The following is a 13,115-nucleotide window of genomic DNA, read 5'->3' on the forward strand; positions in this document are numbered from 1 at the left end:
TGAATACTGCCCTCTAGTGTCAGTGTACTAATACAAACTATTGGATGAATACTCAGAATCTGAATACTGTTGCACGTTGAATGAAAAAAGCACCATGAATAGTTTATTATTAACTTATAACCAACTTTTTTAAGATGAAAGTAATCTAGGTGGCGGTATAGCCTGTCAAGCAGCTTCTTTTTGCTCTTGTCCACTCTGGATCTTTTCATGGTCAAGGTGTTATGCAAGTACTTGTGCGGAATTCTTCAATCATTTGAGCAAATAAGTAAACTTTTCCCCTCAAAAATTGTTATCAAGAACTGTAGCCAAAATTATATTTTCCAATTTTGTCTAAAATTATAATAAAAATTGCCGAAAAATAGATGAAAAACGTAAATATTTCACCAACATTGGCATCAAAAGGTTTAACTTTTCGTTTGGATGCCTTTTATGTATTAAAGCACATGTACCTCTAAAATGAATAAATTAGTGTACTGTGCCAGAGAAACATGAAAACTATCTGCAAATTACATTCAGTGTCAAGTTAAAATTGTACATGTAATACATTGTATAAACTGTTGAATTTTGGATGTTACAAATTGTTGTGATGCAATTAAAACAGAGCGAGAGAACGCAGTTTCATAAAATCAAAATAATTTTTTTAGGACCCCTGTGAAATACTCGTTACTTGAAAATTTCCTGATTCTCCCAGACTCATAAAATTCCCTCTGCAATTGCAGTATTTAAATTATATTGACGATATTCCAGTGTACTTGCATTAATATCCTTGATTTTTTCCCCCTTCTATCTTCATAATGTAGGACAGAGGTTGATGAGAAAGGGTCTGCAACATTCATACCTCATAGGGTGGCAAACACTAAACAACTCAAATTGGCTTTAGTCTTGTCTTCAAAGCTATTTCTAAAATCGTATTGTACAATATTCATAATCTGTTTCTTTAAAAGATAGAAAATGGATTGATTTCTACAGTTGCAGACCCAAGAAACTCTCGTTATTAACCCCATTGAGTGCCAAAGTTAACTTTACGCACGATCCACTAAATTCCATTTATAGTCTGATCTTTTCCATATGAAATGTTTTTTAAAAAAATAGAAGCAATGTCACATTTTGTCTGTTTGGTTCAAAACTAAGATTAAATTCAGTGGATATTACAGAAAAAATGAAAACAAATTTACCCAAATTTAGGCAAAAAAAAAAAAAATTGGCACACAAAAGGTTAACCTCTACATCAGCGCATATAATATCTTTATCTGCTAAGTTAATAACATTCCGTAAATTTGCTTTTATAGGATCGCTATGGTAATAGTTAGATGGATAAACACTGTAGCAATCTTGGTAGTGCCCTGAAGAGTGAATGCGTATTGGTCATACTGTGTACAAAGAATTTACGTAACTTATTATTTATCTATTGAAAAAAAAATATTGATTACACATGTAGAATTCTTTTAAAACTTGTTACTATTTATCTTGTGCAATTGTTTACAGGATTATGGCTCATAGTGACCGATCATTCCTTTGAAGACTGCCCTCACAGTAATAGGTGGATTCTTTTGTTTTTATGTAAATCAGGATGTTCAAAGAAATCAGGCTGAAGTTTGCAGTACGATTAATGTACAGGGAGGGAGGGGGTTGTGCTGAGTTTGCTTACAAAGTGGCCTTATTTGATGTTGGTGAATTTTTGCAACTTTAAACAAATCTTCCATGTGATGTTTAAATTGATTTTTTTTTGTTTTTTCCTTCCTTATATACTTGTTTGCTAATTATCTAACTGTTATGCATTATATCTATTTGCAACATACACTTGAGTTGGGGAGTCAATGCTGAAAAAAACATTTTTTTTTGAATATTTGGTTAGTTACAAGCCTCACTAACAATCAGTAATTCAAACTTGCATGAAACTGTTTTAGATCCAACAAATATAGATGTTCATATAAAAACATGAATTTTTCCAGAAAATGATCACGCAGTACATTTCTTTCTTAAAACAATAAATACTTTTATCATTGTTGTCACAAAGCTACTTTTATTATCGAGGAAATTGTTTATTTTAAAGATGCTCTCTCATTGGTTGAATTATTTATTAGCAAAATTATTTTTCCAAGAGGGTGTTTCATTGGTTGATATTTTACCTTGTCATGTTTTTTTGAGATGCCCCTGTTTTGAGCCAACATGTATGATTGGTGTAATTGGTAATTAATATTAATCAATCACAATTGGCCTTTTATGGTTTGTTTATTTTCTAATACAGGGTTAAATTTTGTTTTTGGCGCACATAAAATTAATTCCTGAAAAACGGTTGGTGCTGTTAAAAATGTATATTCTAGGATGGTTCATTGTTTCAGTTTGGTATGTCACGTAGGAGAAAGATTTTTTTTTTATAAAAAAAGTGTAAAAACAAAATTCTGTTTTCCCCTCTTTAAAAAGTTTTGGTTTTTAGTTAATGTACAAAAATTTGGAAAGTCTGATATAATGAAATGTTTCTGGTATTATTAAAGTTTTCCACTTCCGTCAAACTGATAGGTCACATGTTTCTTGCATAGTAACAAGTTATTCAGTTCCTCATAATAAATGGCAGAATTTTAACTGTAGATTCAAAATGTTACAATGTGATTATTTTCTTTGAGTTTGTAAAATTTGTGGTTTACTTGTTATCACCAAATCAAAAGATTTCATTTCAAATTAATCATGAACAACCATAATACAAAAACAATGTGATTCTTTTATTACCCGTAAAATGTTAACAACACTCGGATTTGATAATTGACCTCAAGAAAAGGGGGGGGGGGGGGGGGTTCTCTCCTCCATCTATTATTACAATGTAGTAAAAATGTAAATTCTGTAAGGTGGGTAACTAAATATCAAGAGTACATTAAAAATAATATCAAAAAAGTTTGTGAAATTTAATTTTACAAAATTAAAGTATGATTTGGTTTTAATACATAGTTTCATCAATATTTTTTGTGTCTAATTATACATATTGTCGTTCAGTGACAAACTAAATTAAGCCTGTTACTGGATAAAAAAAAAACGTTACCCACAGTCTCACTGTAAAAATAACTTGATGTCCTTTGACCTTTAAATGCTTGGATTTAAATATGGAAGGATTAGATAACATGAACTTGAAATTCAGTTTTAAGAAATTTATCACTGAGTTAACAGAATTTTCATTAATTGTACAGTGTTTTGTTGAATTATTGGGAATTTGAATAACGACTGTATATTGCAATCTTGAAATTTTTAATCTGTTTTATGTATAGTCACTCTGTATTGGTGTAATTTTTCTTATAATCAAGTTTTTAGTTTTATGGATCATGGGAGTCTATTGGCAGTTAACAAGTCGGCTCATGGATTTATCAGATACAATAAAGTCCAAGCAATATAATCTTATTACAGAGGCATTTGTGAATGGGTATGAGCTAATATACCCAACGTGATTTCATTTTAAATTATTTTCAAATCAAATTGCACATATTTTCCGGCTGACTTATCTGCACAAGTTGATGCAAGTCATGAGTGCATTTGTATGCTGCTTTAATTTGCAAATTGAAATACGCTTGAATATTCTGAAAATAGAACCCAGCTTTGTATCATTTCTCACTGCCTCACTCGTGTTCCGACTATCATGGGACCTCTGACCATTTAAACTGTTTCAATAATAATTAGCCAAATTCTCCTCTTTCCAAAACTTGCTATTTTCAAAATTAACGATTCATGACTTTGTCTGCCTCCAATGCACACAGACTTGCTCTGTCTCTGTCATAAATTGCTAGCATTTGAAGCCATATTTCAACAGCATTGGCAGCACTTTTTGATCAAGTCTCAATTATTGGGTTTATCCACAATGTGTTGGGAGAGTGTATTAGTTTGGTGTCATAATCTAATGCACTTGCCACTGCTTAGAGTTTTCATGTGAACATTGTCTCACTAAACTTGTACCAAAAATGCATTTTTCGGAACTTAGAATACCGGTATACTACATTATGGTTTAAAACTCATATTTCATCTGTAAGTGGTATTATCAATATTTTCTGTGCATTTGTTTGGATTATAACCTTGATTTGCTTCATACTGATCTTAAACCTCATTAAGTGGCAAGTGTTAATGGATTTCTAAACTACAGTATATTTATTTAATTTCAAATATTGAAATCTCTGTATTTGTCCAGTTATTATATTAAACATAGGAAAAGTGTACATTTAATATTTCAAACTTTGTGTTGTTTGATTCAGCTGAATGTTCTGTGAACGATATCAAGTCTCTTCAATGGATGGTATTTTTACAATCCAGTGTAGGGTAAGACAAAATTACACAATTGACCATTCTTGCCAATAGTTTTAAAACTCTGAATGTGAAAAATGAAACTTGTTTCACTTCTATCAACAACTCAACAAATGATTATAACCACCAACTACAGTTTGTTCTGAAATTTCACCTTTAGGATGTTTGATTTATGTTTTGGTCATTGCGTAAACTGCCTCTAGCCAGCTACTTAGGCAAGTAGCATTCGCATTGCTGCTGTTTGTACTCGACGACTCAACCAATATCAGCAGAGAGGTGCCTATAACGTGTTGTGATTTGGTTGCTATTTAAAACCTGTGACATCTGATTGCTTGTATAGGTGGCACTGGCACTTAGAATTCAGTGACTACAGCCACTACATAATCAGTTATTAATCAGATTTTGTGAATTCCTTGCTCAATATAAACTCTCACTGTGCTATGTAAAGAGAATCGACAATAAATAACCCAACAGGTAAGGTGAAAAACACTTGAAATAATGCACAAACTACTATGACAAGACTTGTTTCTGGTGAACATCCTTCATCGGAATGACAGTGAATGAACGCCCAGCGTGTTATAATTTCATGTAAATGAAGTATTTTTAACACATTATGTACTTTGCAGAGTCCCATATTGAACAGGATGCAGTGCAAAAAACATCGCCCTCTAAAACATGTCCATGCTGCCCAGCAAATCAGAATGCTCAATTCAGAGATTTTCTCCAGTTTGAATTTGAGCTTGCACAGCTGTTGACCTTTTGTGCTATTGTTTGATTGTCCAATTATATCATGAATATTCATAGTTGATCATCTGTCTAAATTTAAGTATGCAAATTATACAAGAACAATAACCACAATTGACCAATTAAGGTCAGTGTTGTATACGTGTATTGATTATGCATTACCAAATATTTAAGGGGTTGTTTTAGCATATTCAATAGGAGCATGGTTCCCTTCCATTACATTTTATGGAAAACATTGTCGGGGGTGGGGATGACTGGGATGGAAGAAAAGAGGGGATATTACATAAATTTTTGTTGGTATTTCTACATGGACAGCAGTGTAATGTATTTGGAGGAGGGTGGCACCAACACCCCTTAAAATATTACTATGTATGTTGCTGAATGTTTTTGTAATGTATATCTAGTGGTTAGAAGCAGTGTGTTTTAAGTCGGATAAGGTTCTACTTTATTTTATCTCTGACTTTATATTCAAAAAGAGTCCTCATAAGTCTTTAGTGTACTTGTGTAGTACAAATGATGGTCCTGAGCAGCCAATCACGAGGTCATTGGGAAAAGGAATTGAATTTCATACCGTTGGTTAAGTGCTGGTATCAACACATTCCTCTGATTACCACACTACTGTAATGTACAACCAACTCCTATATCAACTGAGCTTATTTTTATTCTGGGTTTCCATGCAACTTTGCCAACTTTCATCACAACTTCCCATACATCTGTTCTTGCAACTTTACCAAATGCCATGCAACTTCAACTTTTCATACACATTCACCAACTTTCCATTCAACTTTACTAATTTTGCACGCAAATTTACCAACTTTCCACACTACTTTATTGTTTCATTCAACTTTTCACACAACTTTCCATTCAACTTTACCAACTTTCCATACAACCTTACCAATTTTCCATAAAACTTGTCATGCAACTTTCCATACTTTTCATGCAACTTTACCAAATTCCATGCAACTTCACCAACTTTTCATGCACATTTACTGACTTTCCATCAACTTTACCAACTTTCATTGCAGCTTCACCAACTTTCATTGCAACTTCACCAACTTTCATTGCAACTTCGCCAACTTTCCATACAACTTTTCATGCACATTTACCATCTTTCCATGCACATTTACCATCTTTCCATGCACATTTACCAACTTTCCATACAACTTTACCAAATTCCATGCAACTTTAATAACTTTCCATGCAACTTTACTAACTTTTCATACAACTTTACAACTTTCCATGCAACTTTACCAACTTTCATTGCAACTTCACCAACTTTCATTGCAACTTCACCAACTTTCATTGCAACTTCGCCAACTTTCCATACAACTTTTCATGCACATTTACCATCTTTCCATGCACATTTACCATCTTTCCATGCACATTTACCAACTTTCCATACAACTTTACCAAATTCCATGCAACTTTAATAACTTTCCATGCAACTTTACTAACTTTTCATACAACTTTACAACTTTCCATGCAACTTTACCAACTTTCATTGCAACTTCACCAACTTTCATTGCAACTTCGCCAACTTTTCATACAACTTTCCATGCAAATTTACCATCTTTCCATGCACTTTTACCAACTTTCCATACAACTTTACCAAATTCCATGCAACTTTAATAACTTTCCATGCAACTTTAATAACTTTCCATGCAACTTTTCATGCAACTTCCCCAACTTTCCATGAACATTTACCAACTTTCCATACAACTTTACCAACGTTCCATGCAACTTTACTAACTTTCCATGCAACTTTACTAACTTTTCATGCAACTTTACTAACTTTTCATGCAACTTTCCATGCACATTTACCAACTTTCCATACAACTTCACCAACGTCCCATTCAACTTTACCAAATTCCATGCAACTTTACCAACTTTCCATGCAACTTTACTAACTTTCCATGCACATTTACCAACTTTCCATGCAACTTTACTAACTTCCCATGCACATTTACCAAATTCCATGCAACTCTACTAACTTTTCATGCAACTTTACAACTTTCCATGCAACTTTACCAACTTTCATTGCAACTTCACCAACTTTCATTGCAACTTCGCCAACTTTTCATACAACTTTCCATGCAAATTTACCATCTTTCCATGCACTTTTACCAACTTTCCATACAACTTTACCAAATTCCATGCAACTTTAATAACTTTCCATGCAACTTTAATAACTTTTCATGCAACTTCCCCAACTTTCCATGCACATTTACCAACTTTCCATACAACTTCACCAACGTCCCATTCAACTTTACCAAATTCCATGCAACTCTACTAACTTTCCATGCAACTTTACCAACTTTCCATGCAACTTTACCAACTTTCCATACAACTTTTCATGCAACTTTACCAACTTTCCATACAACTTTTCATGCACCTTCCCCAACTTTCCATAAAACTTCACCAACTTTCCATGCACATTTACCAACTTTTCATGCACATTCACCAACATTTCATAAAACTTCACCAACTTTCCATTCAATATTTACCAACTTTCCATGTACATTTACCGACTTTCTATACAACTTCATCAAATTCCCATGCAACTTAACAATTTTCCATGCAACTTTACTAACTTTCCATGCAACTTTACCAACTTTCCATACACATTTACCAACTTTCCATACAACTTTTCATGCAACTTTACCAACGTTTCATTTGACTTTACCAACTTTCCACGCAACTTTACTAACTGTCCATGCAACCTCCCATGCACATTTACCAACTTTCCATACCACTTTACCAAATTTTCAAACAACTTTCCAAACTTTTCATTCAACTTCACCTGCTTTCCACACAACTTTCCATACAACTTTACCAACTTCACCAATTTTCATTGCAATTTGCCATACAATGTTACCAGCTTTCCATACAACTTTTCATGCAACTTTACAAACGTTTCATTTGACTTTACCAACTTTCCAGGCAACTTTACTAACTGTCCATGCAACTTCCGATGCACATCCACCAACTTTCCATCCGCATTTACAAACTTTGTATTCAATTTCACCAACTTTCATTGCAACTTCATCAGCTTTCCATGCAACTTTCCAAACATTCCATACAACTTTACATTCCATGCACATTCACCAAATTTCCATGCAACTTTACCAACTTCTTTCCAGGCAATTTTACAAACTTTCCAAGCAACTTCACCAACTTTCATTGCAACTTTCCGTGCACATTTATCAACTTTCCATGCACATTTACCGACTTTCTATACAACTTCATCAAATTCCCATGCAATTTAACAATTTTACAGGCAACTTTACTAACTGTCCATGCAATTTTCCCAACTTCCCATGCACATTCACCAACTTTTCATTCAACTTCACCAGCTTTCCATGCAACTTTCCATACAACTTCACCAACTTCCCATAATGCTTTCCATGTACATTCACCAACTTTCCATGCACACTACCAACTTTCCATGCAACTTTACCAATGTTCCATGCAACTTTACCACCTTTCCATACAACTTTACCAACTTTCCAGACAACTTTACCAACTTCACCAATTTTCATTGCAACTTGCCATACAACTTTACCAACTTTCCATACAACATTATCAACGTTTCATTTGACTTTACCAACTTTCAAGGCAACTTTACTAACTGTCCATGCAACTTTCCATACAACTTTACCAACTTTTCATTCAATTTCACCACCTCTCCATACAACTTTACCAACTTTCCATACAACATTATCAACGTTTCATTTGACTTTACCAACTTTCAAGGCAACTTTACTAACTGTCCATGCAACTTTCCATACAACTTTACCAACTTTTCATTCAATTTCACCACCTCTCCATGCAACTTTACCAACTTTCCACACAACATTCCATACAACTTTACCAAATTTCCATGCAACTTTCCGTACGACTTCAACAACTTTCCATAATGCTTTCCATGCACATTTACCGACTTTCTATACAACTTCATCAAATTCTCATGCAACTTAACAATTTTCCAGGCAACTTATTAATTTCCATGCAACTTTACTAACTGTCCATGCAATTTTCCCAACTTTCCATCCACATTCACCAACGTTTCATTCAACTTCACCAGCTTTCCATGCAACTTTCATACAACTTACCAAATTTCCATGCAACTTTTCGTACAACTTCACCAACTTTCCATAATGCTTTCCATGTACATTCACCAACTTTCCATGCACATTTACCAACTTTCCATGCAACTTTACCAATGTTCCATGCAACTTTACCAACTTTCCATGCAACTTTACCAACTTCCCAAACAACTTCACCAACTTTTCATGCAACCTTAGACACTTTCCACACGACTTTACCAACTTTCAATGCAACTTTACCAACTTTCCAGACCACTTTACCAACTTCACCAATTTTTATTGCAACTTTCCATACAACTTCACCAACGTTTCATTTGACTTTACCAACTTTCAAGGCAACTTTACTAACTGTCCATGCAACTTTCCATACAACTTTTCATTCAATTTCACTACCTCTCCATGCAACTTTACCAACTTTCCACACAACATTCCATACAACTTTACCAAATTTCCATGCAACTTTCCGTACAACTTCACCAACTTTCCATGCAACTTTACCAACTTTACATGCAACTTTCCGTACAACTTCACCAACTTTCCAGGCAACTTTACTAACTTTTCATGCAACTTTACCAACTTTCCAAACAACTTTACCAACTCTTCATGCAACTTCACCAACTTTCCAGGCAACTTTACTAACTTTCCATGCAACTTTACAAACAACTTTACCAACTCTTCATGCAACTTCACCAACTTTCCAGGCAACTTTACTAACTTTCCATGCAACTTTACCAACTTTCCATACAACTTTACCAAATTTCCATGCAACTTTCCGTACAACTTCACCAACTTTCCATGCAACTTTCCCAACTTTCCAAACAACTTTACCAACTCTTCATGCAACTTCACCAACTTTCCAGGCAACTTTACTAACTTTCCATGCAACTTTACCAACTTTCCAAACAACTTTACCAACTCTTCATGCAACTTTACCAAATTTGTATGCAACTTCACCAACTTTCCATACAACTTCACCAACTTTCCATACAACTTCACCAATTTTTTATTTAATTTAACCAACTTTCATTACAACTTCACCAACTTTTTATGCAACTTTACCAACTTTCCACACAACATTCCATACAACTTTACCAAATTTCCATGCAACTTTCCGTACAACTTCACCAACTTTCCATGCAACTTTACCAACTTTACATGCAACTTTCCGTACAACTTCACCAACTTTCCAGGCAACTTTACTAACTTTCCATGCAACTTTACCAACTTTCCAAACAACTTTACCAACTCTTCATGCAACTTCACCAACTTTCCATGCAACTTTACCAACTTTACATGCAACTTTCCGTACAACTTCACCAACTTTCCAGGCAACTTTACTAACTTTCCATGCAACTTTACCAACTTTCCAAACAACTTTACCAACTCTTCATGCAACTTCACCAACTTTCCAGGCAACTTTACTAACTTTCCATGCAACTTTACAAACAACTTTACCAACTCTTCATGCAACTTCACCAACTTTCCAGGCAACTTTACTAACTTTCCATGCAACTTTACCAACTTTCCATACAACTTTACCAAATTTCCATGCAACTTTCCGTACAACTTCACCAACTTTCCATGCAACTTTCCCAACTTTCCAAACAACTTTACCAACTCTTCATGCAACTTCACCAACTTTCCAGGCAACTTTACTAACTTTCCATGCAACTTTACCAACTTTCCAAACAACTTTACCAACTCTTCATGCAACTTTACCAAATTTGTATGCAACTTCACCAACTTTCCATACAACTTTCCATACAACTTCACCAATTTTTTATTTAATTTAACCAACTTTCATTACAACTTCACCAACTTTTTATGCAACTTTACCAACTTTCCACACAACATTCCATACAACTTTACCAAATTTCCATGCAACTTTCCGTACAACTTCACCAACTTTCCATGCAACTTTACCAACTTTACATGCAACTTTCCGTACAACTTCACCAACTTTCCAGGCAACTTTACTAACTTTCCATGCAACTTTACCAACTTTCCAAACAACTTTACCAACTCTTCATGCAACTTCACCAACTTTCCATGCAACTTTACATGCAACTTTCCGTACAACTTCACCAACTTTCCAGGCAACTTTACTAACTTTCCATGCAACTTTACCAACTTTCCAAACAACTTTACCAACTCTTCATGCAACTTCACCAACTTTCCAGGCAACTTTACTAACTTTCCATGCAACTTTACAAACAACTTTACCAACTCTTCATGCAACTTCACCAACTTTCCAGGCAACTTTACTAACTTTCCATGCAACTTTACCAACTTTCCATACAACTTTACCAAATTTCCATGCAACTTTCCGTACAACTTCACCAACTTTCCATGCAACTTTCCCAACTTTCCAAACAACTTTACCAACTCTTCATGCAACTTCACCAACTTTCCAGGCAACTTTACTAACTTTCCATGCAACTTTACCAACTTTCCAAACAACTTTACCAACTCTTCATGCAACTTTACCAAATTTGTATGCAACTTCACCAACTTTCCATACAACTTTCCATACAACTTCACCAATTTTTTATTTAATTTAACCAACTTTCATTACAACTTCACCAACTTTTTATGCAACTTTACCAACTTTCCACACAACATTCCATACAACTTTACCAAATTTCCATGCAACTTTCCGTACAACTTCACCAACTTTCCATGCAACTTTACCAACTTTACATGCAACTTTCCGTACAACTTCACCAACTTTCCAGGCAACTTTACTAACTTTCCATGCAACTTTACCAACTTTCCAAACAACTTTACCAACTCTTCATGCAACTTCACCAACTTTCCATGCAACTTTACATGCAACTTTCCGTACAACTTCACCAACTTTCCAGGCAACTTTACTAACTTTCCATGCAACTTTACCAACTTTCCAAACAACTTTACCAACTCTTCATGCAACTTCACCAACTTTCCAGGCAACTTTACTAACTTTCCATGCAACTTTACAAACAACTTTACCAACTCTTCATGCAACTTCACCAACTTTCCAGGCAACTTTACTAACTTTCCATGCAACTTTACCAACTTTCCATACAACTTTACCAAATTTCCATGCAACTTTCCGTACAACTTCACCAACTTTCCATGCAACTTTCCCAACTTTCCAAACAACTTTACCAACTCTTCATGCAACTTCACCAACTTTCCAGGCAACTTTACTAACTTTCCATGCAACTTTACCAACTTTCCAAACAACTTTACCAACTCTTCATGCAACTTTACCAAATTTGTATGCAACTTCACCAACTTTCCATACAACTTCACCAACTTTTTATTTAATTTAACCAACTTTCATTACAACTTCACCAACTTTTTATGCAACTTTACCAACTTTCCACACTTTACAAAATTTCCAAGCAACTTTACCAATTTTCTATACAGCTTTCCATGCACATTTACCATTGTTCCATTCAACTTTACCAAATTTCCAAACAACTTTTTATTCAATTAAACCAACTTCATCAACTTTTCATGCAACTTTACCAACATTAGATGCAACTTTACCAACTTTCCATGCACATTTATCAACTTTCCATACAACTTTACCAACGTTCCATTTGACTTTACCAACTTTCCATGCAACCTTACGAACTGTCGATGCAATTTTCTCAACTTTCCATCCACATTCAACAACTTTTCATTCAACTTCACCAGCTTTCCATGCAACTTTCCATACAACTTTACTAACATTAGATGCAACTTTACAAACAACTTTCCATAATGTTTTCCATGTACATTCACCAACTTTCCATGCACATTTACCAACTTTCCATGCAACTTTACAAACAACTTTCCAAACTGTTCATGCAACCTTAGACACTTTCCACACGACTTTACCAACTTTCCATGCAACTTTACCAACTTTCCAAACAAATTTACCGACTTTTCATGCAACTTCAACTCCCACACAACTTTCCATACAAATTTACTGACTTTCGATGCAGATTTACTGAC

General features: G+C 34.5%; 1 protein-coding gene across 4 annotated transcripts in view; it reads left to right on the forward strand.

Annotated features, from left to right (window-relative positions):
* Window positions 1–4,200, forward strand: part of LOC100373141 (ADP-ribosylation factor GTPase-activating protein 2-like) — a 29,564-nt gene extending 25,364 nt beyond the window's left edge. For 2 of the 4 annotated variants that reach the window (XM_006823494.3, XM_085506367.1), the window contains exon 13: window positions 1,290–4,200. In XM_006823494.3, coding sequence (XP_006823557.2) covers window positions 1,290–1,310 — 21 coding nt within the window. In that variant the 3' untranslated portion in view covers window positions 1,311–4,200. The remainder of the gene's footprint in view (window positions 1–1,289) is intronic. The other 2 variants (XM_085506366.1, XM_085506368.1) reach the window with 1 other exon arrangement.
* Window positions 4,201–13,115: the final 8,915 nt, after the last annotated feature.

The sequence above is a fragment of the Saccoglossus kowalevskii genome, chromosome 12, assembly GCF_978046115.1.
Source record: "Saccoglossus kowalevskii chromosome 12, keSacKowa6.1, whole genome shotgun sequence".
In the NCBI taxonomy this organism is placed as follows: domain Eukaryota; kingdom Metazoa; phylum Hemichordata; class Enteropneusta; family Harrimaniidae; genus Saccoglossus; species Saccoglossus kowalevskii.